At 48.0% G+C, this 27,626-nt stretch overlaps 1 protein-coding gene across 1 annotated transcript in view; it reads right to left on the bottom strand.

Annotated features, from left to right (window-relative positions):
• shc3 (SHC (Src homology 2 domain containing) transforming protein 3) overlaps window positions 1-27,626 on the bottom strand; it is a 442,272-nt gene that overhangs the window by 37,191 nt on the left and 377,455 nt on the right. Inside the window, exons 8-9 of the mRNA XM_072516775.1 lie at window positions 11,675-11,858; window positions 5,108-5,204 (exon numbers count right to left, since the gene is read on the bottom strand). Coding sequence (XP_072372876.1) covers window positions 5,108-5,204; window positions 11,675-11,858 — 281 coding nt within the window. The remainder of the gene's footprint in view (window positions 1-5,107; window positions 5,205-11,674; window positions 11,859-27,626) is intronic.

The raw sequence follows: 27,626 nt of genomic DNA on the forward strand, positions 1-27,626 counted from the left end.
TCTGAGCTTCCATTGCAGCACACAGACAGGGGGTGCCTGCCACATGTGCTGCAATGGAAGCTGGATATCAGCCATTAGATGGTACATTATGGTTGGTTCTATAACTGGAGGTAGTTGCCCATTCCAAGCAAGAAAGAAAACATTGAAATCTCTGCACAATGCCCTGTATCAAGTTCGTGCTGACTTATTGCAACCAATGACTTGTGCTGGGAGTACTGGCTTCAAGCAGCATTTTTTTTACAATTAGTAGGCAGCGGCAAGTTGACGCAATAGAACATAGAACAGTACAGCACAGTCCAGGCCCTTCGGCCCACGATGTTGTGCCGACCACTTATCCTAATCTAAGATCAACCTAACCTACACCCCTTCAATTTACTGCTGTCCATGTGCCTGTCCAAGAGTCGCTTAAATGTCCCAAATGACTCTGACTCCACCACCTCTGCTGGCAGTGCATTCCACGCATCCACCACTCTCTGTGTAAAGAACCAACCTCTGACATCTCCACTATACCTTCCTCCAATCACCTTAAAATTATGCCCCCTTGTGACCGCCATTTCCACCCTGGGGAAAAGTCTCTGGCTATCCACTCTATCCATACCTCTTATCACCTCTATCAAGTCACCTCTCTTCCTTCTTCGCTCCCTCAACTTTTCTTCATAAGACATGCCCTCCAGTCCAGGCAGCATCCTGGTAAATCTCCTCTGCACCCGCTCCAAAGCATCCACATCCTTCCTATAATGAGGCGACCAGAACTGGACACAATATTTCAAGTGTGGTTTAACCAGGGTTTAATAAAGCTGCAGCAAAACCTCGCGGCTCTTAAACTCAATCCCCCGTTAACGAAAGCCAACATACCATACGCCTTCTTAACAACCCTATCAACCTGGGTGGCAACTTTGAGGGATTCATATACGTGGATCCTAAAATCCCTCTGTTCCTCCACACTTCCAAGAATCCTGCCTTTTACCCTGTATTCAGCATTCAAATTCAACCTCCCAAAATGAATCACTTCACATTTATCAAGGTTGAACTCCATCTGCCACTTCTCAGCCCAGCTCTGTATCCTGTCAATGTCCTGTTATAACCTGCAACAGCCCTCGACACTATCTACAACTCCACCAACCTCCGTGTCATCGGCAAACGTACTAACCCACCCTTCCACTTCCTCATCCAAGTCATTTATAAAAACCACAAAGAGCATAGGTCCCAGAACAGATCCCTGCGGGACACCACAGGTCACCGACCTCCAGGCGGAATATAGAACATAGAACGATACAGCGCAGTACAGGCCCTTCGGCCCACGATGTTGCACCGACATGGGAAGTCAAAAAACAAAAGCCATCTAACCTACACTATGCCATTATCATCCATATGCTTATCCAATAAACTTTTAAATGCCCTCAATGTTGGCGAGTTCACTACTGTTGCAGGTAGGGCATTCCACGGCCTCACCACTCTTTGCGTAAAGAACCTACCTCTGACCTCTGTCCTATAACTATTACCCCTCAGTTTAAGGCTATGTCCCCTCGTGCTAGCCATTTCCATCCGCGGGAGAAGGCTCTCACTGTCCACCCTATCTAACCCCCTGATCATTTTATATGCCTCTATTAAGTCTCCTCTTAACCTTCTTCTCTCTAACGAAAACAACCTCAAATCCATCAGCCTTTCCTCATAAGATTTTCCCTCCATACCAGGCAACATCCTGGTAAATCTCCTCTGCACTCGCTCCAAAGCTTCCACGTCCTTCCTATAATGCGGTGACCAGAACTGTACGCAATACTCCAAATGCGGCCGTACCAGAGTTTTGTACAGCTGCAACATGACCTCATGACTCCGGAACTCAATCCCTCTACCAATAAAGGCCATAGGCCTTCTTCAAAACCCTATCAACCTGGGTGGCAACTTTCAGGGATCTATGTACATGGACACCTAGATCCCTCTGCTCATCCACACTTCCAAGAACTTTACCATTAGCCAAATATTCCGCATTCCTGTTATTCCTTCCAAAGTGAATCACCTCACACTTCTCTACATTAAACTCCATTTGCCACCTCTCAGCCCAGCTCTGCAGCTTATCTATGTCCCTCTGTAACCTGCTGCATCCTTCCGCACTGTCGACAACACCACCGACTTTAGTGTCGTCTGCAAATTTACTCACCCACCCTTCTGCGCCCTCCTCTAGGTCATTGATAAAAATGACAAACAGCAACGGCCCCAGAACAGATCCTTGTGGTACGCCACTTGTAATTGAACTCTATTCTGAACATTTCCCATCAACCACCACCCTCTGTCTTCTTTCAGCTAACCAATTTCTGATCCACATCTCTAAATCATCCTCAATCCCCAGCCTCCGTATTTTCTGCAATAGCCTACCGTGGGGAACCTTATCAAACGCTTTACTGAAATCCATATACACCACATCAACTGCTCTACCCTCGTCTACCTGTTCAGTCACCTTCTCAAAGAACTCGATAAGGTTTGTGAGGCATGACCTACCCTTCACAAAGCCATGCTGACTATCCCTAATCATATTATTCCTATCTAGATGATTATAAATCATGTCTCTTATAATCCCCTCCAAGACTTTACCCACTACAGACGTGAGGCTCACCGGTCTATAGTTGCCGGGGTTGTCTCTGCTCCCCTTTTTGAACAAAGGGACCACATTTGCAGTCCTCCAGTCCTCTGGCACTATTCCTGTAGCCAATGATGACATAAAAATCAAAGCCAAAGTCCCAGCAATCTCTTCCCTGGCTTCCCAGAGAATCCTAGGATAAATCCCATCAAGCCCCGGGGACTTATCTATTTTCAGCCTGTCCAGAATTGCCAACACCTCTTCCCTACGTACCTCAATGCCATCTATTCTAATAGCCTGGGTCTCAGCATTCTCCTCCACAACATTATCTTTTTCCTGAGTGAATACTGATGAAAAATATTCATTTAATACTTTCCATCCACTACCATTCTTCTTTCGGCCAGCCAATTCTGTATCCAGACAGCCAAATTTCCCTGTATCCCATGTCCCCTGACTTTCTGAATGAGCCTACCATGGTGAATCTTATCAAATGCCTTACTGAAATCCATATACACCACATCCTCTGTCCAACCTTCATCAATGTGTCTCGTCACATCCTCAAAGAAGTCAACGAGGCTTGTGAGGCATGCCCTGCCTCTCACAAAGCCATGTTGACTATCTTTAATAAAACTATGTTTTTCTAAATAATCATAAATCCTATCTCTCAGAATCCTTTCCAGTATTTTGCTCATCACAGACGTAAGATTGGCTGGTCTGTAATTCCCAGGGATTTCCCTATTCACTTTCTTGAACAGGGGAACAACATTCGCCTCCCTCCAATCATCCGGTACTATTCCAGTGAAGAGTGGGGAAGCAAAGATTATCGCCAATGGCGCAGCAATCTCCTCCCTTGCTTCCTGTAGCAACCTTGGGTATATCCCATCTGGCCCAGGTGACTTATCTTTCCTGATGCTTTTCAAAATTTCCAGCACATCCTCCTCCTTAATATCAAGTTTGAGCCTATTAACCTGGTTCACCCTGTTCTCATGAGCAACAATGTCCCTCTCTCTAGTGAATACTGAAGTAAAATATTCATTTAGGGCCTCCCCTACGTCCTCATACTCTAGGCACAAGTTCCCTCCACTATCCCTGATCGGCCCTACTCTCACTCTGATCATCCTCTTATTTCTCACATAAGTGTAATACGCCTGGGGTTTTCTGTAATCCTGTCTGCCAGGGCTTTTTCATGCCCCCTTCTAGCTCTCCTAAGTCCACTTTTGAGTTACTTCCTGGCTACCTTGTAGCCCTCTAGAGCCATGCCAGATCCTTGCTTCCTCAACCTTACGTAAGCTTCCTTCTTCCTCTTGACTAGAAGCTGCACTTCTCTTGTCACCCAAGGCTCCTTCACCTTACCATTCCTTCCTTGTCTCAGTGGGACAAAACTGTCCAGCACTCACAGCAAGTGCCCCTTAAACAACCCCCACATTACTGTTGTGCATTTCCCATAATGTCTGGAGTCAACTCATTGGCATGGATTAATTTTACTCCCATTTTCATGGGCTTGCTAATTTATAGCCCATCTACTTGCAAAAGGCATGTTTTGGATTGAACAACTGCTCACAAGGGTCAAGATCAGTCATGAGGAAAGATTAAAAAAATTATTAGCAAGCAAGAAAGTAGTTAAAAAGGAATCTTGGTAAGCACATAAAGTCAATTTTCCACACAGAAAGATTTTAACTAAAATTTTAAATGGCATAGATAAAGTAAATCTAGCTTCCTACTCAAAGTATAGGTAAGTACAATCAGGAAACGCAAGTGGAAATTAACGAAAATAAATTGAAACACTGCATTATATTGATGTTGCTGCAGTGCATCTTGTCAATGGTACACACTGCTGCCACCGGGTCTTGGGATTACCAGTAGTTTTGAGTTGCTCCAGCAAAGAGCCAGCACAGATAAAAGCAAATTACTGCGGATGCTGGAATCTGAAACGAAAGAGACAATGCTGGAAAATCTCAGCAGGTCTGGCAGCATCTGCAGGGAGAGAAAAGAGCTAACGTTTCGAGTCCAATGACTCTTTGTCAAAGCTAACAGACAGAGAAAGTGGGGAATATTTATACTGTGGAGTGAGAATGAAAGATGAGTCATAGCCACAGAAACCCAGGGAAACGGGGTGCTAATAGCCACAGAAACCAATGCATAGATACTGGACTAAATGCTCTTCTATTGTGTTGTCCTCTGTGGTTTTGCACAAGTTCCCGACGTGCTGAAGAGTGAAATTTCACCTACTGTCTTCAAAAAGCAATTTAATTTTGCTGGGGAAGAATAACCAGAAAAGGCAGACACAGTGTTTGTCACGAGTATGCCATTCCAATTGATGCATTGATGCACTTTAACACAATTTACATCATTGTGCTATATATTTTCAAATAATATTTAGAACTCTATAGCTAAGTCATTTACTGAGTGAAAGACAGATGTTAAAGACACCATCCATCGAGATCCCCTGAAATCATTTACTTCACTCAGTTTCTTGTGTGAGTGTATCTGTTGACTCAGTAACAGCTATTTCCTGAAAGGTTATTTATTTACCATATCTGCCGAGTGCATGTCTCCAGTCTTCTCTGTGGTCCTCGCCCAGCTGTGGCCCTTGATAGTAGCTTTGGTCTTGTCCTATGGTTAACACTGGCTACAGTAACAAAGTAAAATTGTTCAACACTAAGGGTTCCATGCCTAAAATAACATAGAGCAAGAAAGATTAAAAGAATACAAACATTTCTTTCTTTGGAATGATACCTACTCTATTTTCTCTCCAGCTCGAATCTCATGCAGCTGTTGTATTTTATTTATATATTCACTTATTTTTCAATCCATGGCAATTGACCTAAATCTGTTTCTGCAATTCATGCCAACCATTTGAAAGTATTACTGAGCATTGTTTCGGTAAGGGGCCATTGTTCATAAGCCTGTACGCTAACATGTTCGTTCATGCTCACTTTGAGCTCTGCCAGGACCACTCAGATCCAGACATCATTGCAACCGTAGTCCAAATATGGACAAAAAATTCTTAATTCCAGAGATGAAGTGACAGCTACTGCTCTTGGAAAACCTTTGATCAAGTGTGGCATCAAAGAGCCCTGGTAAAATTGAAGTCAATTTTCCACTGGCAGGAATCATAATTAACACAAACAAAGTGGTCGTGGTTGTTAGAGGTCAATCATCTCAGCCCCAGAACATCCCTACAGGAGTTGCTCAGGGTAATGTCCTCAACCCAACCACCTTCAGGTGCGTCATCAATGGTTAAAATTGGGGTTGTTTGCTGATGATTGCACAGTGTTCAATTGCATTTGCAACTTCTTAGATAATGAGGGAGTTCATGTCTGCATGCAGCAAGTGAAGTGAAAATGAAAATCGCTTATTGTCACAAGTAGGCCTCAATGAAGTTACTGTGAAAAGCCCCTAGTCGCCACATTCCGGCGCCTGTTCGGGGAGGCTGGTACGGGAATTGAACCGTGCTGCTGGCCTGCCTTGGTCTGCTTTAAAAGCCAGCGATTTAGCCCAGTGTGCTAAACCAGCCCCAAGACCGGGACAACATTCAGGTTTGGGATGATAAGTAGCAAATAACATTCATGTCACACACGTGCCAGGCACTAACTGCTCCATTGTCACTGTGCTGAAATCCCTACATAATAGCACTTGGTTGTATCAGCACCATATGCACTTCATTGTTGAAGAAGACGCTCACCACCACATTTTCAACGTAATTAGGGATGGGTAAATAATTCAATAAATAATTATTCTCCATAAATCTCCCCTCACCTCCCCATTTAAACTCCCAGCCCATATTCACGTTACCACTTTCTGCTTATCTGATACGGGATGTCAGAGAAGCTGTCTGATAATTTAGCAACAGTGAATGAGTGGAGGGAGGAAGTGGTGGTAAGCAACAGGTGACCTGGTCACATCACTTCCACAGTTTCATTCACAAGGAAGGACATTGCTGATAACTTCCTTGCAATGCTCACTGCCCACATCCCCTTTCAACACTCCAATCCTCCCTCCTCTTGTAGCTCTCTTAGAAAAAGCTATTCACTAATTCATTTACGACTGCACTTTCAAAATCCCAACTGTCAAGTATTTGATCCTCTATTTGCCACTAGGTTTCTGCAGCTCTTGATTTACTCAACTGCGTATACACTGCCCTCTTTGATGTTCTAGTCCACAGTGAAAACATTACTACCTCTCCTGGCTGTTCCCCAGTACAGTCCTCATCTCCACACACTTAGGTCCAAGGGCCGCAGACTTGAAAAGACATGGCACATAATTGGGTTGCCATCCACTGCCAGTGCTGGCTGGAACACTTAAAATACTATAGGATCTTTCTCACATTGGCTAAAATTGCTGTCTAATCCAGGATTATCCTGGATTGTAAAGATAACCCCGTAGCTTCTTTCCCTGTCTGCAGACCACATTCTAAAACCCATCTGTCCTCTCCACCCTCACTTCCACCAAACATGAGTAACTCATTGACCTCTTTGCCACTAGGATTGAAACAATCGGGTCAGCTGTGTTTGGCATGTCCCTTCCTTCCCCTGGCCTTCCTGGCCAAACTTTATTTAATGCTCCTACTTGCTTTAGGTCTGATTTGCACCTTTCTCTAGTTTCTCTCCTATCTCCTCTCATGCCCATCTCTGAGCTCATCTTGTCCATGAGACCTACATTATTTTCCTTAGTTCTAATCCCCATCAAACTGCTGATCATCCAACTTCCTCTCCTGACTCCCATTTTAACCGATGTTGTAAACGGTTTTCTCCCTTTAGGCGTCATCCCTCTTTCCATTAAATCTGCTGTCAACCCACCTTGTTCAAAATGCTAATGCTTCATGCCCTCACCCTTGCAAACCATCATCCCATCTCCAACCTCCCTTTCCTCTCCAAAGTCCTTGAATGTGCTGCTGCTTGCAAAGTCTGTTCCCATCTTTCTTGGAACTCAATTTTGAGTCTCTCTAATCAGGTTTTCATCCTAGCCACAGGAATGAAATAGCTCTTCTCAGAATCACAAATAGCATCCTATATGAGTATGACAATGGTAAACTTTCCCTCCTCACCCTTCTTGGCCAATTTGCAGTCTTTGATACGGTTGGCCATACCATCCTTCTCCAAAACCTCTCCATGGTTGACCAGGTGGGTGGGACTGCTTTCACCTGGGTCCATTCTTTTCTATCAAACCTTAGCCAGAGAATCACTTGCAATGGCTTTTATGCCTGTTCCTGCAGTGTTACCTCTGGTGTCCGGCATGGTAGCACAGTGATTAAACTGTTGCTTCACCGTGCCAGGGATCCGGGTTCGATTCCCGGCTTGGGTCACTGCCTGTGCAGAGTTTGCATGTTCTCCCCGTGTCTGCGTGAGTTTCCTCCGGGTGCTCCAGTTTCCTCCCTCAAGTCCCAAAAGACGTGCTTGTTAGGTGAATTGGACATTCTGAATTCTCTCTCTGTGTATCTAAACAGGCGCCGGAATGTGGTGACTAGGGGATTTTCACAGTAACGTCATTGAAGTGTTCATGTAAGCCTACTTGTGGCAATAATAAAGATTATTATTATGATTGTTATTGGGATTGATCCTTGGTATCCTTCTATTTCTCATCTACATCGTCTGGAGGTACAATGTTATTTTTCACATGTATGCTGATAACACCCAGCTATAACTTATTCACTGTTGCTAAATTATCAGCCTGCTTATCTGGCATCTGGCAGAAATTTCCTCCAAATAAATATTAGAAAGACTGATGACATTCTTCTCAATTCCGACACCAAACTCTGTTCGCTAACTACTAACTGCATTCATCTCCTAGGCAACAGTTTGAGATGAAGCCAGTCTGTTCACTTTTTAAATATAAATTTAGAATACACAATTCTTTTTTTCCAATTAAGGGCAATTTAGCGTGGCCAATCCACCTACCCTGCACATCCTTTTGGGTTGTGGAGGTGAGACCCACCAGACACAGAGAGAATGTGCAAAGAGTGTGGAAGCCGGTCTGTTCATAACCTTGGTGTCACATTTGATTCTAAAATGTGCTTCCAATCACATGTGTGTGTCATCACTAAGAACCTATTTCCATCTCTGTAAAATCATTCAGCTTTGTCTTGGTCTCAGTTCATCTGGTGCCGAAACGCTCTTCCGTGCCTTCATTACCTCTAGACTAGACTATTCTGATTCATTTCTGGACCATCTCCCACATTCTACCCTATGTAAACTTGAGGTTATCCAGAACTCTGGTGCCCGTGTCTTAATTCACACCAAGTCCTGTCCCCCTATCACTCCAGTGCTCACTGATCCACATTGGCACCTGTTCAAGCAATGTCTTGATTTTAAAATTCTCATCCTTGTTTTCAAATCCCTCCCAAGCTTTGCCCATGTCCAGTCAATGACCAGTCTGCGGCGATATGTACGGTACTTGCATATTTTTAACTGAACAATAGCTAGCTCCCTAATTCAAGTAACCACAATGCAACAATTGTATTTCTCACTTGTATTGCCTTTATTATTCGTTGATGGACTATTCTAAAGGGTCTGAAAGTAAAGGCAGCTTGCTATTACCGCACCAATTTGAGTTTTCTTTTAGCCCGGATCTTCAGAGGAATGACAATCATTGTGGGATCGCCATTCCACGCGAATGTTTCAATTCAACTCAGGGCTGCTTCGCATGTTTTGCCAGCTTGAGCCTGGCTTTATCAGAAATGTAGAACATGGTCCCCCTGAGAGCTCTGTCACAGCGGAGTAGAGTTGGTGGGGAAAGACAGGACACGGCCCCTTTTTGTGGCACTAGCTGCTATATGGTAAGTTTAAAAGTCCAGCATGAATGTTAGAGAATGAATGTTGGTGGATGAATTAGTGAATGGGTGGGTTTGTAGGGTGGCAAGTTGGTGAGATGGTAGGTGGGTGAGATGGTAGGTGGGTGACATGGCAGGTCGGTGAGGCAGTAGGTGGGGAGGGTGGGCTTGTGGGTGCAGTGATAGATGGGTAGGGTGGCAGTTGAATTAGGTGCTAGTTGGGTAGGCTGGTAGGTGGGTCGGGTGGCCAGGTGAGTGAGGTGGTAGGTGAGTGAGATGGTTGGTGAGTGTGGTGGTAGGTGAGTGAGATGGTTGGTGGGTGAAGTGGTAGGTGAGTGAGATGGTTGGAAGGGAGAAGTGGTAAGTGGATCGGTAGCAGGTAAGTGAGATACTAGGTGGGTGAGCTGACAGGTGGTTAGTGTGGTAGGTGAGTGATATGGTAGGTGGTAAGTGTAGTCGCTGAGTTAGTTGGTTGGTGGGCGAGGGGCTAGGAAGGTGAGGTGGGAAGTACGTACAGTGGCAGGTGGGTGAAGTGGTAGGTGGGTGAGATGGTAGTCAGGTCTGGGGGTAGTTGGGTGGTCGGTATGAGTGATTGAGATATCAGTTTTGGAATTATTCAGGAGTTAGATGAGGGTTTTTCTGTCTAACATTTTCTGGGTAATAATTTAAGGATGTAAATCAGAACCGTCCAAAGACTCTGACTCTAACTCAAGAGTTGGAGAGAATCGCAGAGGATCCCAGAGAGCAGGGGAATTGTCCATCAGAAGTTGAAACTTCCCTGGCAATTCCCATTGGGCGTGTGTCAGGACTTACACAGAATCCCAATGTGCATCAACAGTCATATATTCGGTCTCCGATGATCCAGAGATTGGAAGATTTGGGCCAATACATAGCCACCTGATCCTATCCTAAGTCTTCGGATCAGAATAATTTGAATGTAGTGCATGTTCGGGAAGAGATATTCAAGTCAGTAGTCAGATAAACTTCCACCAAGATCTGACAGTGCCACAAAAGTAGGGCTGCATCATGTTTGGGACGCAGGAGGCTGAACTGGTAGATTTTTGATGACATCATCTCTCCTGTCTTAATTTGATCAACCCTTTAATGCTCAAGCCTCATCTATATTGGCTGTCCTTATGGTTTAACCTATTGAATACCAATATAATTCTATTGAATCCGTGCTGTACCCCTTAAAGACTAATATATCCTCCCTGAGATGAAATACCAAGAAGTGAATGCAGCTCTGTGAATGGGGACTAAGCAGAATATTATATAACTGTAACATAACTTCTACCTTGATGCATTCCATCCCCCTTGGGATCAAAATTACAATGCATTAGTTTAAAAAAATATTTTTTGTACCTGTCTCATAGTTTTTCCTGTGTGAGCCCCTAAATTTTGCCCATGTCTATCATATCAAGCCTTTCCATAATCTTAAAAACATCTATCAGGTCACTCCTTTGCCTTCTATATTTTTTTAGTAAAAGGTTCCAACTTGTTCAATCTTTGCTAATGGCTTTAAACTCTCAATTCTGGCAAGATCCTTGTAATCTCTCTTTATCTTCTCCAGTGCTTCAATATCACTCTTTCTAACAAGGAAAACAAAACTGTGCCCAGTATCTAAATGTGGTCTGATCAAGATTCTATGCAAGATTAATATAGCTTTTTGTGTTTCAATTCCATTGTTGACTTTTTATGAGACTGATTAACCAGGGTTGTTACCTTTTTCTGGTTTGTGTACCTGCCCCATTTAAACTTTCATTTTCCAAGGATTGTGTAGTCTCTTCATTTCTCCTACCAAAATGCACCAACTCACACTTTCTATATTGAAATTAATTTTCCAATTAAATCCCCATTCCACAAGTCTTCTAGTATTTTGTCACAATATTCTTCAGAAATAGCTACATCCCCAATTTGATATCAATCAGCAAATTTTGAACTGATTTTAGAGTTTTTCTATTATTTCTTTGATTCCATTTTCTTTCCTATTTCTGAAGCAATCTAAAGCTAAGATGATCCCTCTGATGAAATGTAAGAAAAGGTGAAAGAGGATGCTACAATTGAATTTAACTTCTTGTTACAGAGATGAAAAAGCCGTTCCTAATCCTGATTCCCTTCAGTAACCCTTAATTCTGTGGACAGATGTGATGCCCATTGTTCAGAATGCACAGTAGTTATTGGATCAATTCCACCATAATTAAAATTGATAATACGCATAAAATCAAGAGCCAGTAGTCTTTCCTTAAGATCTGATAGAAGTAATTGAGCATAACTTAAAAATATTTAAGGAGAATATATTGAGAAATATGACTCATGCAAAATTTACCAACCTGGTTAGCATCGACAGAATGTGCAGGGAGTATCTGACTCAACCCTAGCTGATGGGTTTCTCTCAGACGGACATCAATAAACCCACCAGGAGGAGGGACTTTTCCTGGAATACTGTTATAATAAGGATGTTCTGTTACCTCTTCATCTTCTCCAACCCAAGGTGAATCTTCTAAATTTGGCATTCTATGTGAAATTGGAAAATGGTTTGTGTGAGCTTCATGGATTGTATGCAAAAAAATTCAACAAAATCCTAATTATGTAATTTAAAGCTTTATACTCCCTATATTCCCTATGTTGCTTGGAAATTATATTCTCGAACATCCATACTGTTATATACTGTTACATCAGAAATATCAGAATGATATTAAATGCCTATTGAAAATTGGTATTGTAGAATCCGACGTGAGAGACAACAGGAACGCATGGTAGGGTAAAAATGAACAAAAGGTTTATTACGGTATACTCAAATAACAAAACTACAACACCTCGCCCCGAAAGGTCACTTGTTAAGGGGAAACCCTGCCCTCAATTACCGGGAGAGTTCATATACTCAGCTCTGTAAAGGGGGAAATCCTGTAGAGCACAGACCTTGGCCCCCATAGGGGTCGTAACAGGTATGTCACCTCTGCCTCAGAATATTATTTTTTTGGTTGATCAACATAATAACGGGGCACGTTGCATTCACCAAAGTAGAAACCCGACCTTGATGTAACTGTTTTTCAGTTCGCCATTGTCTTCCTCCCACTTTTTATCCTCAGAGTACCTTCTTCCAGGTGTGCATTTGAGGCTAAAGAGCCCCACTTACACTTGGTGGAGAGTTGCTGCACTCAACCCAAGTACCCCTACTGCACATCAACCTACTATTCAGAATCTGCACTCTGGTCTCTGCTGGTGGGGCCTGTCTGGAGTGGTGCCTGAACCTAACCTTGCTGAATGAGAGGTGGGAATTCTACCACTGATCTAGTGATCCCTCCTGTCTTCCCACTTCCCATGTAATTGATATTCACACAGCTTTGATGCGACCATCAATTCACACGAGACGATTAGTAGAAGTGAACAGTGGTTTTAATAAGCTAGATCTGTGCCTGCCTGCAACTGCTCTGTACTGAGAGCCGCCTACAGGCTGCAGGTTTATATACTCCCCCGAAGGGGCGGAGCCACAGGCGGAGCCCACAGGGGCATCAACATAGTACAGTACAATACAGTGATGAATTGCAGTAGCAATACGTTCACCACATTCACCCCTGTTAAAAATTGAAGTCCGGCGGGGGTGAAGTGGGCTCACATATCGAGTATGTCCGGAGCCTTAGTCGTTCTCTGTTATCGCCTCAGCTCCGGCTTCGCTGCGGGCACGGGTGTTGGACTCGTTGACTTCGGGAGCGTGTCGTCTGGAGCTTCATCATGGTGTGTCTGCGATGGGGGAAGGGGGGATGTAGGCCGTGTAGGGGCGGGGGTGGTGTTCAGGATCCCCAGGGGGGCAACTGGTAGCCCACCGTGAGGGATTCGGTTGGTGCTGATAGGTGGTGTAGGGGGGGGCGCGTTGGTGATGGTTGCTGGGGAACCGGCGGGTGACAGATCCCGGAGGGAGACTGTATCCTGTCGTCCGTCGCGGTGTGCCACGTAGGCATACGGAGGGTTGGCATGTAAGGGCTGGACCCTGTCGACCAGGGGGTCGGACTTATGGCTCCTCCCATGCTTCCGGAGGAGGAAAGGCCCTGGTGTTGTCAGCCAGGACGGAAGCGAGACCCCGGAGGTGGACTTCCTGGGGAAGACAAATAGACGGTCGTGAGGGGTCTCGTTCGTGGCTGTGCAGAGGAGCGCCCGAATGGAGTGGAGCGTGTCGGGGAGGACCTCCTGCCAGCGGGAATCTGGGAGACTTCTAGACCGTAGGGCCAGAAGGACGGCCTTCCATACCGCCGCGTTCTCCCTCTCCGCCTGCCCGTTTCCCCGGGGGTTGTAGCTGGTAGTCCTGCTCGAGGCAATGCTCTTACCGAGCAGGTACTGACGCAGCTCATCGCTCATAAAAGAGGAGCCCCGGTCACTGTGGACGTAAGTGGGGACACTGAACAGGGTGAAGATGCTGTCCAGGGCCTTAATGACAGTGGCCGCGGTCATGTCGGGACATAGGACGGCAAAGGGGAAACAGGAGTACTCGTCAACGACGTTGATAAAGTACACGTTGCGGTCAGTGGAGGGAAGGGGCCCTTTGAAATCGAACATGAGGCGCTCAAAGGGGCGGGAGGCCTTCACCAGATGGGCCTTGTCTGGCCGATAGAAGTGCGGCTTGCAATCCGCGCAGACTTGGCAGTCCCTGGTCATGGCCCTGACCTCCTCGGTGGAGTAGGGCAGGTTGCGGGCCTTGTTGAAGTGGAGAAGCCGGGTGACCCCCGGGTACCAAAGGTCATTGTGGATGGCCCGAAGTCGGTCATCTTGCGCGCTGGTGCATGTGCCGCGGGACAGGGCATCTGGGGGCTCATTGAGCTTCCCAGGACAATACACGATATTGTAATTATAGGTGGAGAGTTCGATTCTCCACCTCAAGATCTTACCATTCTTGATCTTGCCCCGCTGTGTGTTGTTGAACATGAAGGCTACCGAGCATAGGTCGGTGTCGAGGGTGAACCTCCTACCGGCCAGTTGTGCCTCCAATGTCGCACAGCTTCCACAATGGCTTGAGCTTCCTTTTCGACAGAGGAGTGTCGAATCTCGGAGGCATTGAGGGTACGGGAAAAGAAGGCCACGGGCCTGCCTGCCTGGTAAAGGGCAGCGGCCAGGGCGACGTCTGACGAATCGCTCTCCACCTGGAAGGGGATGGACTCGTCCACCGCGTGCATCGCGGTCTTGGTAATGTCTGCCTTGATGCGGCTGAAGGCCAGGCGGGCCTCGGTCATCAGGGGAAAGATGGTGGCTTTGATAAGTGGGCGGGCTTTGTCCGCATAGTTGGGGACCCACTGGGCATAATATGAGAAGAACCCCAGGCATTTCTTCAGGGCCTTGGGGCAGTGGGGAAGGGGGAGTTGCAGGAGGGGGTGCATGCAGTCGGGCCCGGGCCCTAGGACTCCGTTCTCCACGACATAGCCGAGGATGGCTAGTCGGGTTGTGCGGAAAACGCATTTCTACTTGATGTAGGTGAGATTAAGGGATTGGGCGGTTTGGAGGAACTTCTGAAGGTTAGCGTCGTGGTCCTGCTGATCATGGCCGCAGATGGGGACATTATCCAAGTACGGGAACGTGGCCCGCAACCCGTGCTGGTCAACCATTCGGTCCATTGTTCTTTGGAAGACCGAGACCCCATTGGTGACGCCGAAGGGGACCCTGAGAAAGTGGAAGAGGCAGCCGTCTGTCTCAAAGGCAGTGTAGTGGCGGTCTTCCAGATGGATTGGAAGCTGGTGGTATGCAGACTTCAGATCTACCGTGGAGAAAACCCGGTAGTGTGCAATCTGATTAACCATATCCGCTATGCATGGAAGGGGGTACGCATCGAGTTGCATGTACCGATATATGGTCTGGCTGTAGTCTACAACCATCCGTTTCTTTTCCCCAGTCCTGATGACCACCACTTGGGCTCTCCAGGGGCTATTACTGGCCTCGATCATCCCCTCCCTGAAGAGCCGCTGGACCTCCGAGTTGATAAAAGTCTTGTCCTGGGCACTGTACCGCCTGCTCCTGGTGGTGACGGGTTTACAGTCAAAGGTGAGGTTCGCGAAGAGCAAGGGAGGGGCGACCTTAAGGGTTTTGAGGCTACATACGGTGAGAGTGGGTAGGGGTCCGCCGAACTTCAGGGTCAGGCTTCTGAGGTTGCACTGGAAATCCAGTCCGAACAAGACAGGAGCGCAGAGATGGGGAAGGACATAGAGTTTAAAATTGGCATACTTGGCACAATGTATCGCGAGGTTCGCGACACAGTAGCCCCGGATCTGCACTGAATGTGATCCGGAAGCAAGGGAGATTGTTTGAAATGCGGGGGAAATCTGGAGGGAGCAGCGCCTTACCGAGTCCGGAAGGATGAAGCTCTCCGTGCTTCCGGAGTTGAACAGACAGGGCGTTGCGTGCCCATCGACCTGGACGGTCATCATGGAGTTCTTCAGGTGTTTGGGCCGTGACGGGTCGAGAGTGACCACGCCGAGCTACGGGTTGCCAGCGTGGTCGGTGGTAGCGAGGGGGTCCCAAGATGGCGGCCAAATGGCGGCCCCTGTCGGTCGCACGTGTCGGGCGGCGTTGAAGATGGCAGCCAAGATGGCGGCCCCCATGAATCGCATATGACGGGCAGGGTTGAAGATGGCGGCCAAGATGGCGGCCCCCATGAGTCGCACGTGTCGGGCGGAGTTAAAGATGGCGGCCCCCACGGATAGCATGAGGCGGATGACGCATCAGAAGGGGACGTTACTGGCAGGCACGCAGCCACTCTGCGGGGTCTGCGGGCCTGTGAGTCTGTGAGTCGGGCCTGACATTTTGGAACTTTGGGTCGGGCCAAGCAGACTTTGGCAAAATGTCCTTTCTTGCTGCAGTCGCTGCAGGTCGCGTTCCGAGCTGGGCAACGCTGCCTGGGATGCTAGTTCTGACTGCAGAAATAACAAGATGGCCCCCCGGGTTGTGCGGGCATCCGCGCGGCAAAGGCCTGGGGCCTGGGACACCCTTGAGTCGGGTGATGGCCGCGCATCCGGCGCCCATGAGGAAATCACGTGGACGGAGGGGAAAGCATTTAGGCTCTGGAAGGCTACCTCTAACGAGGTGGATAGTTTTACCGTCTCTTGTAAGTCGAGGGTGCCCTTTTTGAGCAGGCGCCGTCTGACATAGCTGGACCGGACTCCAGCCACATAGGTGACCCAGATGGCGAGTCCCATGTGCTGCGAGGCCATGACGCCCTTGTAATTACAGTTCCGAGCGAGTACCCTCAGGTCGCGTAGGTATTCCTCCAGCGATTCCCCGGGGCGTTGACGATGTGTGGTGAGGAGATGCCGCGTGAACACTTCATTCACTGGCATCATGTAATGTCTTTTCAGGATCGCGACCGTGTCTGCGTACGTGGTCGCGTCCTCGATTAATAAAATGATTCTGTGGCTCACCCGGGCGTTGCGGAGACTCAGCTTGTGTGCCTCGGTGATGGCGGGCGAGGAGGAGGAGGCGAGGTGGGCCTCAAAGCAGTGGAGCCAATGTGAGAAGATTCCTTTGGCTTCAGCTGCCTGTGGGTCGAGTTCCAGTCGATCAGGTTTGAGGGCGGCTTCCATAGTGATATCTTAGCTTATTAAATTGATGCGATCATCAATTCACATGAGACGATTAGTAGAAGTGAACAGTGGTTTTAATAAGCTAGATCTGTGCCTGCCTGCGACTGCTCTGTACTGAGAGCCGCCTACAGGCTGCAGGTTTATATACCACCCTCGAGGGGGCGGAGCCACAGGCGGAGCCCACAGGGGCATCAACATGGTGCAGTACAATACAGTGGTGAATTGCAATAGCAATACGTTCACCACAAGCTTAAATATGGATTTATTCAAGGGATTAAATACCCGGTAGCACTAATTTTTATTTAATGCCAACAAAAATAGTTCAGATTCTCTTGTCGCTGTGCAATTTCACATCAAAAAGATATATGTTTCCATATGCTTCATCTGTTGAGGATGATTTTAAGGTGATTGAGAGTTAACTATGTCATTATCAGAATAATTTCCTGACTCCACACTCCCATCAAAGAGCATCATCTGCCAGGAGCACACATTAGAGATTGAATTTAAATGGTTGCAAAATTATGCACCTCATGTAACTGAATTACTAAAATGTGCTCATGAAAAGCAAAGCTCCCTGGTGGGAGAACAAAATATTAGTTTGCCTTAGTTGGTGGTATTTCACCCATTAGCCAGAAGGTGATTGCATCAAGTTTCGGTATATAACCTTGGCTGACATCTTAGTGAGAGAATGCTGCATTTTCTGAGATGCCAACTGTTATAACCCACCCGGATCCTATTGGCTGGGGACAATTGGTTACCCCATGCTTGGGAAGAATGAGCTCCCCCAATGAGGGGGTGGGACAATCACTAGCAGATGCAGCTGCATAAGTGGAGCTGGTGAGAGAAGGAAGCAGTGGTGAACTACTGCTGCCGTGTGAATATTGATGTAAATTAAGTTACTTTCTGTTTGACTCTACAAGTTCGTGCTGGATTCTTTGTGGCCCTCACAAAACCAATTTTCAGATGCGATATTAAACTGAGATTCGTCTGCCTGTTCAAGTGGGCCCTATAGCACTTTTTAAGTCGGGGGCGGGATTCTCCGGTCGCCGACACCGAAAGCACATTCGCCGATCGGCCGGAGAATCCCCGTTTCCAACGAAATTGGGGGCGGTGGTGCATTTGTCATGCGTCGCCCCCTCCAAAGCGGCGTACACGTCATATCAACGTTGCCTGAGGCCCACCCCCCGATTCTCCGCCCCCGACCGGCCGAGTTCCTGACGGCGTGGGTCCCTCATGGTATTACCTGTCGGGAACTCGGTGTGGCGGCACAGGACTCAGTCCAGCACCGCCACAGTCAGGGGAGAGCCAATCCGCGGGCAGAGGGTACTGTTCGGGGGCGGTCCAGGTGTCGCGAGCCGGCCAAAGGTGGGGCACTATTTTGCAGGCCAGGTCCGCGCGCGGCCGGCGCCATGTTGCACGGCGCGGCTGCTGCAGGCCGCCGCCATGCGCATGCGCGGCCACGGACCCGGCAATTCTCCAGGCCGTATCGGCAGCTACAGCCGGATGCTCTACCTTCCTGCTAGCCCCCAACCAAACGGAGGATCGTGACCGTTTCTCGCCGAATTGTCAGTCATAAAATGCCACCATTCCCGCGCCAACGTCAGGACATAGACTGAGAATCAGAGAATCCAGCCCAGGGAGTTCCTCCAAGGAGTTATGCACCCTTCAAACAAAACCAAAAGAATAAAAGAAGGTTTTCAGGATAGAAATTAGGAAACACAACGGGCACCGAAGTTTGGAACTCTCTTCAGCAAATGATGATTGATGCTAGATTAAATGTTAATTTTAAATGTGGGATTGCTAGATTTTTGTTTACCAAAGGTAAGGGATATGGGGCAAAGGCAGTTATTATGAAGTTGGGTAGCAGATTAGTTTGAAGGTTTGAGTGACCTATTCCGGTTCCTACGTTTCTGTCCCATTTTCTGTGTCTGGATCCTTGGTGTGCACAAAACCGGCTGCCACATTAACCTACCCCATAAAATGACTGTGCCTCGAAAGTAATTAATTGACTGTGAACCATTTTTCGATATCCTAACAGCATGAAAATAAATATATAATTGCAAATTCTTTACTTCCATTATTCAGGAGAATGTTAAACTGACAGTTATGATGAATGGGGTGCAAATTGTAGCACCTAATGATGTTATATAAAGAAGGAGTTGACACAGGTATCTTTCTCTTCGTGCACCTAATTCAAATATTATTTCAATATTAATTCAGAAACAAGATTGGATCAAGATTTGTCCAATTCTGTATCCTGAATTCTCGGCAATTTCCTGTATGAACTGCACAGCTCACAATTTCCTCAAAATATGAAGTAATCACTAATATTATTCCTATTTTCTGTTCGATAAAGATGTATGAATCTCTGACTCTGTAACGTATGGCATTAAACACATCCGAATGACGATGTACCATCCATTTTCTAATGGCCATGCCGAACAGGCAGTTCAAACATTCAAAACCGGAATGGAGAAACAACCTGCTGGTTCCTTGGATACGGAATTGGCCTGGTTACTCTTTGATTATAGAACCATGCCGCACAAGACACCGGGAGTCGCACCAACGGAATTGTTAATGAAACGACAACTGCGCACCAGGCTCAGTCTGCCATTTCCCAACTTGGGGGTCGAGGCAAAGCAGGTGATCCAAAGACCAGAAGACCAGAAAGGACCTTCAGAACAAGAGGTGCCATCCATGTGTGGAACTTTGGAGATGGCTCCTGGTGGATCCTAGAAGTGTGATCTGTGCGTGGTGTTCAGGAGAGTATCCGTAGGCCGCTAACAATAATGACCAAAGTTAGATCCAAGCCAAAGTGATGGGGGAATGGTTTTCTCCTCTTTGAAAAGTCTCAGCAGGGGTTTATGGTTTGTTCCGATTGTGAAATGTTGGCCACAGACAAATGGGTGGAATAGCATCACCACAAAAATTACAGTCAATCCTTTTTCAATCTGATAATAGCTTCTTTTTGTGTCCAAGGTTCTGGATGCATATGCTGTAGCTCTCGCTGTGCCATCATCCCATCAATGGGTAAGGACTGCTCCTACTCCATATGGAGAGGCATATGTTAATACCAGTTCTCTCTTGGGGTCGTAATGAGCCAGAATGTTTGATGATAGTAACTGCTGCTTCAGCTTTGCAAAGGCTTCATCCTGCGGTGCCTGCCATGGCCACTTGTGAGGTTTTTTTTAATAGTGTGTGCAGGGGTGACAAAAAAATGGCCAGGTTTGGGCTAAATTTCCCATCGTAGTTTACAAGGTCTAGGAAAGATTTAAATTCTGTCGTATTTCACGGGGCCAGAGTCTTTTTGATCGTTTAACTTTATCCTCCACGGGGTGCAGGAGTATTTTATTGGCTCGGTACCCAAGGTAGATCACTTTGTATGCCTGGAACACTCATTTTTCTCATTTGAGATGAACACCCTTGCGACATAAAATTGTCTCAAAACCTCTACCAGGTTTGCTCGGTGCTCTTTTTCTGTGGCTCCTGTGATTAGTACTTCAGCTAAGCATACTGCCACATCAAGTATCCCTTGGAGAATGTTCTCCATCATGCATTGAAAAGTGGTGCACGCTGATGAGATTCCTAAGGGCAGGCATGCATATTTGTATAAACACTAATGGGTGTTAATCTTGGATGACTTGGCTAATTCTAGCAGAAGGTAGGCATGGCTCATATCTAGTTTGGAGAAGGTTTGATCTCCCTGCCAATTTTGGCATATAGATCTTCTATGCGTGGCATGGGGTACTGATCTACATATGAGGTTTTATTAACAGTTTATAGTTCCCGCAAAGGCAGACCAATATGGCGGGCTTGAGGACGGAGACTACTGGTGCAGCCCACTCGGCAAACTGCAATAGTCATATTAGCCCAAATTCTCTAACTACTTGAGTTTGGTCTCTACTTTGGTAAATAAAGCTGACCGTACCCTGAAAAATTTGGGTCGGACATTGGGGTCCACATAAATCTTTGCCCTTGCTTCATTGATTCTACTAAGGCCTTCCTGCAATACCTCAGGTTTTTTGCCAATGCCCTCGTATAGTCGATTGGGTCCTAGTTTAAAAATTGTAGCCAGTCTGGACCAATCCTCTGGAGCCAGTCTCTGTCCACAAGGCAGGGTCCTGGTCTTAGTACAACTATAAACGGGAGTCAGGCCGCCTACTGCCCATCGGTAACTGGGTCATAGTGCCCCCTATAATCTTCAAAGGTTCGCTTTGCATTCGACCTACACTTTCTCCCTTCTGACTGAGTTGGAAAATATGGCACAAACAATCCCTTGAACAAGCAACTAGGAAACCTTTCCCTTTGGCCCGGGTAGTCGCCCATGCAGAGTCGGCAGACTTCAACATCCCCGTTCCCTACAGCCCATATTGCTTTGCCACGGGCGCAGTCCCTGAAGACCAGACCCCACTACTTCAACGCCAAAACGTCTTCTCCAAGTTGTTTTTCTTACTCACAGTTGCTGTCAAAACATTTATTCAATCTTCACATCAGCGCTTCACACAATCTTTGTGTATGTGAGAGTCCGGTGCCGAGAATCTTCCGTTGCTCCCGATGACGTCCCACAATTAGTCAATGAAAATCTTCTTCCAGCAATATTTCTGCTGTAATTCTCTTTGCCGATTTTCTCTCCTGTTATATTTCTTTGTTGCCGCAAAGAGAAAGGGTACGGAGGTGCCCACACTCTGGATTCTTGTAAAACATGATGAGGGGTTTATTGAGAGATGTTGCTCATACAATCAGGATGGTGATCTGCTCAAGGTCCGAGCAAACACTCTGCTGACATCACTACACATCACATGATGAGTAAGCAGCAGGAATGTATTCTCAGATACACAACAGTTTGTAAGGTATGATTCGATGAGAATCATTATCTCAGAGTGCTGCTTGACTGGTCTGTGGGACAGTTTTGATACAAGTCCTCAGATATTAGTGAGAAGGGTTTTGGATGCACAATTGGACATGTTGTGTCTAGGTCATTTCCAGTGCTTAGGTTGATGATAAGTGATCTATCAGGTTTTATTCTTTATCATCTTTTCTGTAGCGGTTAGGTACAACTGAATGGCTTGCTGGGTCACTTCAGAATCAACCAAATTGCTGTATATCTGGTGTCACATGTAGGCCAGACTGGGTAAGGATGGCAATTTCCTTCCCTAAAGTACATTGGTGAACTAAACATGAGTATAAGTTTAAAGAAGTCGTACCACAATTATATAGGATTTTCTTCCCCCTCTGCAGCATGATCTGCAGCAGCAGATGGCGGCTTGCCAATGGCCGGTGGCGGGACCTTCTGGTCCTACTGTTGTCAACAGGGTTTCTTCTCGTTGAACGCACCCCTCTCCACATGTGCCATTGGCAGGACCCCCAGTGTGAACGGCCAGAAAATCCTGCACATAGGCTGTGGTGTGGTCACAACTAGATTACTGTGCATAGTTTTGGTCTCTTGACTTAAGGAAGGGTACATTTGACTTGAGGAATGCAACAAGCACAATAGGCTAATTCCTGGGATGAGAGAGTAACGGTTTTATATTGCCATAAATACTTTAATCACAGAAAATGGTTTATCTTCAAGGACTAAGGGCATACTGGAAGAATTTTAAAAGACATTGGGCTGGATTCTCTGTTTGGGAGACGGAGTGCTGACACCAGCTGAGCAGTATGGACGTTCACGGCGACAAATTTGGTATGAAACCTTCCCCGATTCCAGTACTGGTGAGGGGTTAGCACCGGCGCCATCGGAAATTCTCGCAGACCATGCCGAAAACGGCTGAAGAATGACCAGGTCCCGGGCCGTGCATGCACACAGCTGACGACCTCCACTGGTCACGCCGTACAACATTGCGCGGCCGTGTACAACCCCAACCCGCCAAACGCGGACCCACAGCCCACCCCTAGGCCACCCCAACAAGTACCCCTAGCCCTAGCAGAAGCCCCCCTCCCCAGCCAGCGGCGCGGAGCACAGCCGAGTGTGGTGGCATTTGACACAGTCCGCAGCCGGCACGCTGGGTACCCGCACGATTGGGACCACAAGTGGCCCGCTGTTGGGAACTCGGCCCATCGGGGTTGGAGTATCGCGTGTGGCCCAGCCAATGCCACGCCAATGCTGTTGACACGGCGTGCGCCGCGCGTCACGATGATGCCAGTTTGGAGGGGGCGGAGCTTGACGGCCGACTGGTGTCAAACCGGCGCCGGCCCACATTTCGGCGTGGGAATCCATTCTCCGTCCAATCGCTGAACATAGTTTCGGTGTCAGGCTACGGAGAACCCAGCCCATTGTCCTTTGAAAGCAAACTCTGGTTGCTGCTGTTCAGGAAAGACAGCATTTTACGAGAAAAGGTAATTAAGCAGTTTATTTACAGAATTTATAGAGCAGAAGGAGATCATTCAGCCCATCGAGTCTGCACCGGCCCTTTGAAAGAGCCTTTAAGAGTTTTAAAGAAGTTGGAAACCTCTTATACCTGGTTTATAAAAGGTTCACATGGTGGTTTATAGCTTTGGAAAAAAGACATACCAGGGGAATTTAAAAGCTGGTTTTGATTTTGCTTTGTGGGAAAAGAGAAGTTTAACTGCTTGGGTAAAAAACATACCAGCACCTGAAGCTCCAGACCCAGTCCCAAAGCAGAGTGAATGGAGGTTGCTCCAAAATTGCTTAACTGGAAGTTTTCCTCAAGTCCGCCTAAAAGGCAGTGCAAGAGTCATTGATTGTTTCACAGGCCAGTGCTGAGAAACCAACTGTAAAACCCAGACACCATCTCAAGGACTCCACCATCAATCCAATTCTTTTGATCCATGGGGGGCGATTCTCCAATATGGAGCCGAAGTGTTCGCGCCGTCGGGGGCGACCAGTTACAACCCCCATAGGGGGCCAGCACGGTGCTGGAGCGGTTCACGACGCTCCAGCCTCCTTTCCCGGCGCCAAATGGGCACCGCGCCAACCTGCGCATGCGTGGGGGACTTCTTTAGTGCACCGGCCCCGACTCAACATGGCGTCGGTGTTCAGGGGCCGGCTGCGCCAGAAAGTAGGCCCGGGGGGGGAAGAGGCCAGCCCGCCGATCGGTGGCCCCGATCGCGGGCCATACCCCATCGGAGCCCCCCCCCCAGTGAAGGAGCTCCCCCCCCCCCCCCCACCCAGGCCGCCCCCCGACCGTTCGTGCAGAGTTCCCGCCGGCAGCGACCAGGGGTGAACGGCGCCGGCAGGACTCTGTCATATCGGCGCGGCTGCTCGGCCCATCCGGGCCGTAGAATTGGTGGCCCCGCCGATTGCAGTGGCCCGCGGCCGGCTCCGTGACAAACGCACCGGCGCAAATGGCGCCGATTCTCTGCACCTCGTAGAATCGCACGCCAGTGTTGGGACGCGGTTGCGCCGATTCTCCGGCCTGGCGTGGGGCTCAGAGAATCGCCCCCATGGACATTTAACCTTTTTGGCATAACTCCCGTTTTATTTTATTTTCTGGTTGTTTGTGTGAGAGTTCGGGAATTTAGAAAGAATGATTATTATATATTCATATTTCATACGGTATGTAAATCAACTTTGCCTTTCTACTTGACAAGTCTGGTTTTATAATAAACTAATTATTTTCTTGTTTATTGCAGAAACCTGGGCAATGAGTGGTCAACAGAATAACCTAGAAAATGCATAATTGGCTGCATAGCTCTCTGGAAAAGGAATTTAAATAGGTGTTGTGACCCATGGAGTAGCGGAAATAGAGACAGCGCTCTTGGCCGTATGAGTATGAAGTGTCTGCAGAATCACAAAGAAAAATTGCTGCACAAAGTATTTGCCTGCCGGAAAAATCATTGAAACGCTGACTCAGAAGCTCTTCATTGCTACCTTATCATGAACTATACCTTACAAATCTCAATATACAGTGCCCAAAGTGCCTTACCATTGAAGAAGCCAGAAATGTGGAACTGCAGTGCCACAGGTCTGCATTACAGTGTTGTTAATGAGGTCAGTCAGGAGCTGGTGACCAGAGCAAAAAGTCACAAAACAGGTGCAAGTGGCGTCAGCCCAACTTTCTTCTCAGAAACATATCCTGCGCCTTTCTCCATAATTTATGCACCAAAAACAACAAGGAACGTTACCCCCAAAAGACAAAGAAATACAAAACAATATTTTTTGACGATGGCAAAGAGTACCCTTTGGGAAGATTTAATAAAACGCTAAATCAATGGAAGGTTTAGACTCTGCCAATGTGGCTAAATTATTTTGAATTAGGTGGGTTAGACAGACATGTAAGATATACGCACGTAAAACTAGGTTAACTGTCAGAATAGTTGTTTATTCACAAAGGGTGATTGTGGTAAACCACTGTTGCACCTGTATTAGGTGATGGACGGTAGGACCTGCATTACAGGTTCGCCGGTAGTCCCTGCCTGTATAAATATGCGTGTCCTCCAGCCAGCAGCCATTTCGCCAGCTGCTGTGGGAGGCCACACATTTGATAGCAATAAAGCCTCAGTTGGATTCAACTATCGTCTTTGTCCAATTGATCGTGCCTCAATTTATTGCTATCAGTTTCTAAGGATGGACCTCCGTATCAAACCGGATCGCCTGCAGCTGGATCCGCACTCAAGCGACGCCAGAAAGGACTTCCAGCACTGGCTAGCTTGCTTCGAAGTGCATATCAACGCGGCACCAACCCCTGTTCCAGAGGCTCAGAAGATTCAGATTTTATATTCCAGGTTGAGCTCCAAAGTCTTTCCGTTAATCCAGGACGCGCCGAACTACGCAGAAGCCATGACTCTACTCAAGGACAACTACGCACAGAAAACGAACACGCTCTTCACCAGGCACGCACTCGCCACTCGCTCTCAACCCCCTGGTGAATCCATAGAAGACTTCTGGCGGGCCCTAATCCCACTAGTCCGGGACTGCGACTGTCAGGCCGTTACGGCCACGGAACAATCAGACCTCCTCATGCGGGACGCTTTTGTGACTGGAATTGGGTCAGATCTCATACGCCAGCGAATTCGAGAAGGGGCCACGCGCGACCTCGCAGAGACTAAATCGCTAGCGCTCTCCATGGCGGTCGCCCTGCTCAACGTCCAGTCCTATACCCCCAGCCGTGCAGCCCACCCCTCCTAAGCTTCATGGACCCCACAGACAGCTGCCCCAGCGGGATGGCTGCCCACCCAATACACCTGCGCTGCACGCCAGTCAGCGAACCCCGGGGGCCCCCGATGCTATTTTTATGGCCAACAGAAGCACCCCCGCCAACGCTGCCCGGCCCGCGCTGCCCTTTGTAAAGCCTGCGGGAAGAAGGGCCACTTCACCACAATGTGCCAGGCCCGCTCAGTAGCTTCTATCGCCCCCACCCCCCTCGGTCACGGACAATGGGCGCCGCCATCCCCCCCCTTCAGGCGTACTGGGGGTTAGCATGGAGCAGATGGACCCTCTCGACCAACGGGTCTGACTTGTGCGCCCGCACGTGTTCACGTGTTTTCAGAGCAGGATGGGTCCGGGAGCTGCCAGCCAGGTCGGGAGCGAGGTCCCAGAGGAGGACTTCCTGGGAAAGACAAGGAGACGTTCGTGAGGTGTCTGATTGGTGGTCGTACAAAGCAGTGACCGGATGGAGTGGAGGGCATCCAGGAGGACCTCTTGCCAGCGAGAGACTGGGAGGTTCCTGGACAGTAGGGCCAGTAGGACGGTCTTCTGGACCGTTCCGTTCTCCCTCTATACCTGTCCGTTACCCCGGGGGTTGTAACTGGTCGTCCTGCTCGAGGCGATGCCCTTGCTGAGCAGGAATTGACGCAGTTTGTCGCTCATAAAGGAGGACCCCCTATCACTGTGTATGTAAGCGGGGAACCCGAACAGTGAAAAGATGCCAAGGAGGGCCTTGATGACGGTGGTTGCGGTCATGTTGGGGCAGGGGATGGCGAATGGGAACCGGGAGTACTCGTCAATCACGTTCAGGAAGTACGTGTTGCGGTCGGTTGAGCGGAGGGGGCCTTTGAAATCCATGCTGAGGCATTCAAAAGGACGGGAAGCCTTTATCAGGTGCGCTTTCTCTGGTCGGTAGAAGTGCGGTTTGCACTCCGTGCAGTTTTGGCAGTCCCTGGTGGCTGTCCTGACCTCCGCGATGGAGTAGGGCAGGTTGCGGGTCTTGACAAAATGGAAAAAGCGAGTGACCCCCGGGTGGCAGAGGTCCTCGTGGAAGGCTCGGAGGTGGTACACCTGTGCAGTGACAGGGATGATACAAGATCTCGTAGTCGTAGGTGGAGAGTTCAATCCTCCACCGTAAGATCTTGTCATTTTTCATCTTGCCCCGCTGTGCATTATCAAACATGAAAGCAACCGACCGTTGGTCAGTGAGGAGAGTGAATCTCCTGCCGGCCAGGTAATGCCTCCAATGTCGCACAGCTTCTACTATGGCCTGGGCCTCCTTTTCGACTGAGGAGTGGCGGATTTCGGAAGCATGGAGGGTACGGGAGAAGAAGGCCACGGGTCTGCCCGCTTGGTTGAGGTGGCCGCCAGAGCTACGTCGAACGCATCGTTCTCGACTTGGAAAGGGAGGGACTCGTCGATGGCGTGCATCGTGGCCTTTGCAATGTCTGATTTGATGCGGCTGAAGGCCTGGTGGGCCTCTATCGACAGGGGAAAAGCAGTGGATTGGATCAGGGGACGGGCCTTGTCCGCGTAGTTGGGGACCCACTGGGCGTAGTAGCTAAAAAACCCGAGGCAACGTTTCAGGGCCTTGGGGCAGTGAGGGAGGGGGAACTC

The sequence above is a fragment of the Scyliorhinus torazame genome, chromosome 9 (genome assembly GCF_047496885.1).
Source record: "Scyliorhinus torazame isolate Kashiwa2021f chromosome 9, sScyTor2.1, whole genome shotgun sequence".
Classification (NCBI taxonomy): domain Eukaryota; kingdom Metazoa; phylum Chordata; class Chondrichthyes; order Carcharhiniformes; family Scyliorhinidae; genus Scyliorhinus; species Scyliorhinus torazame.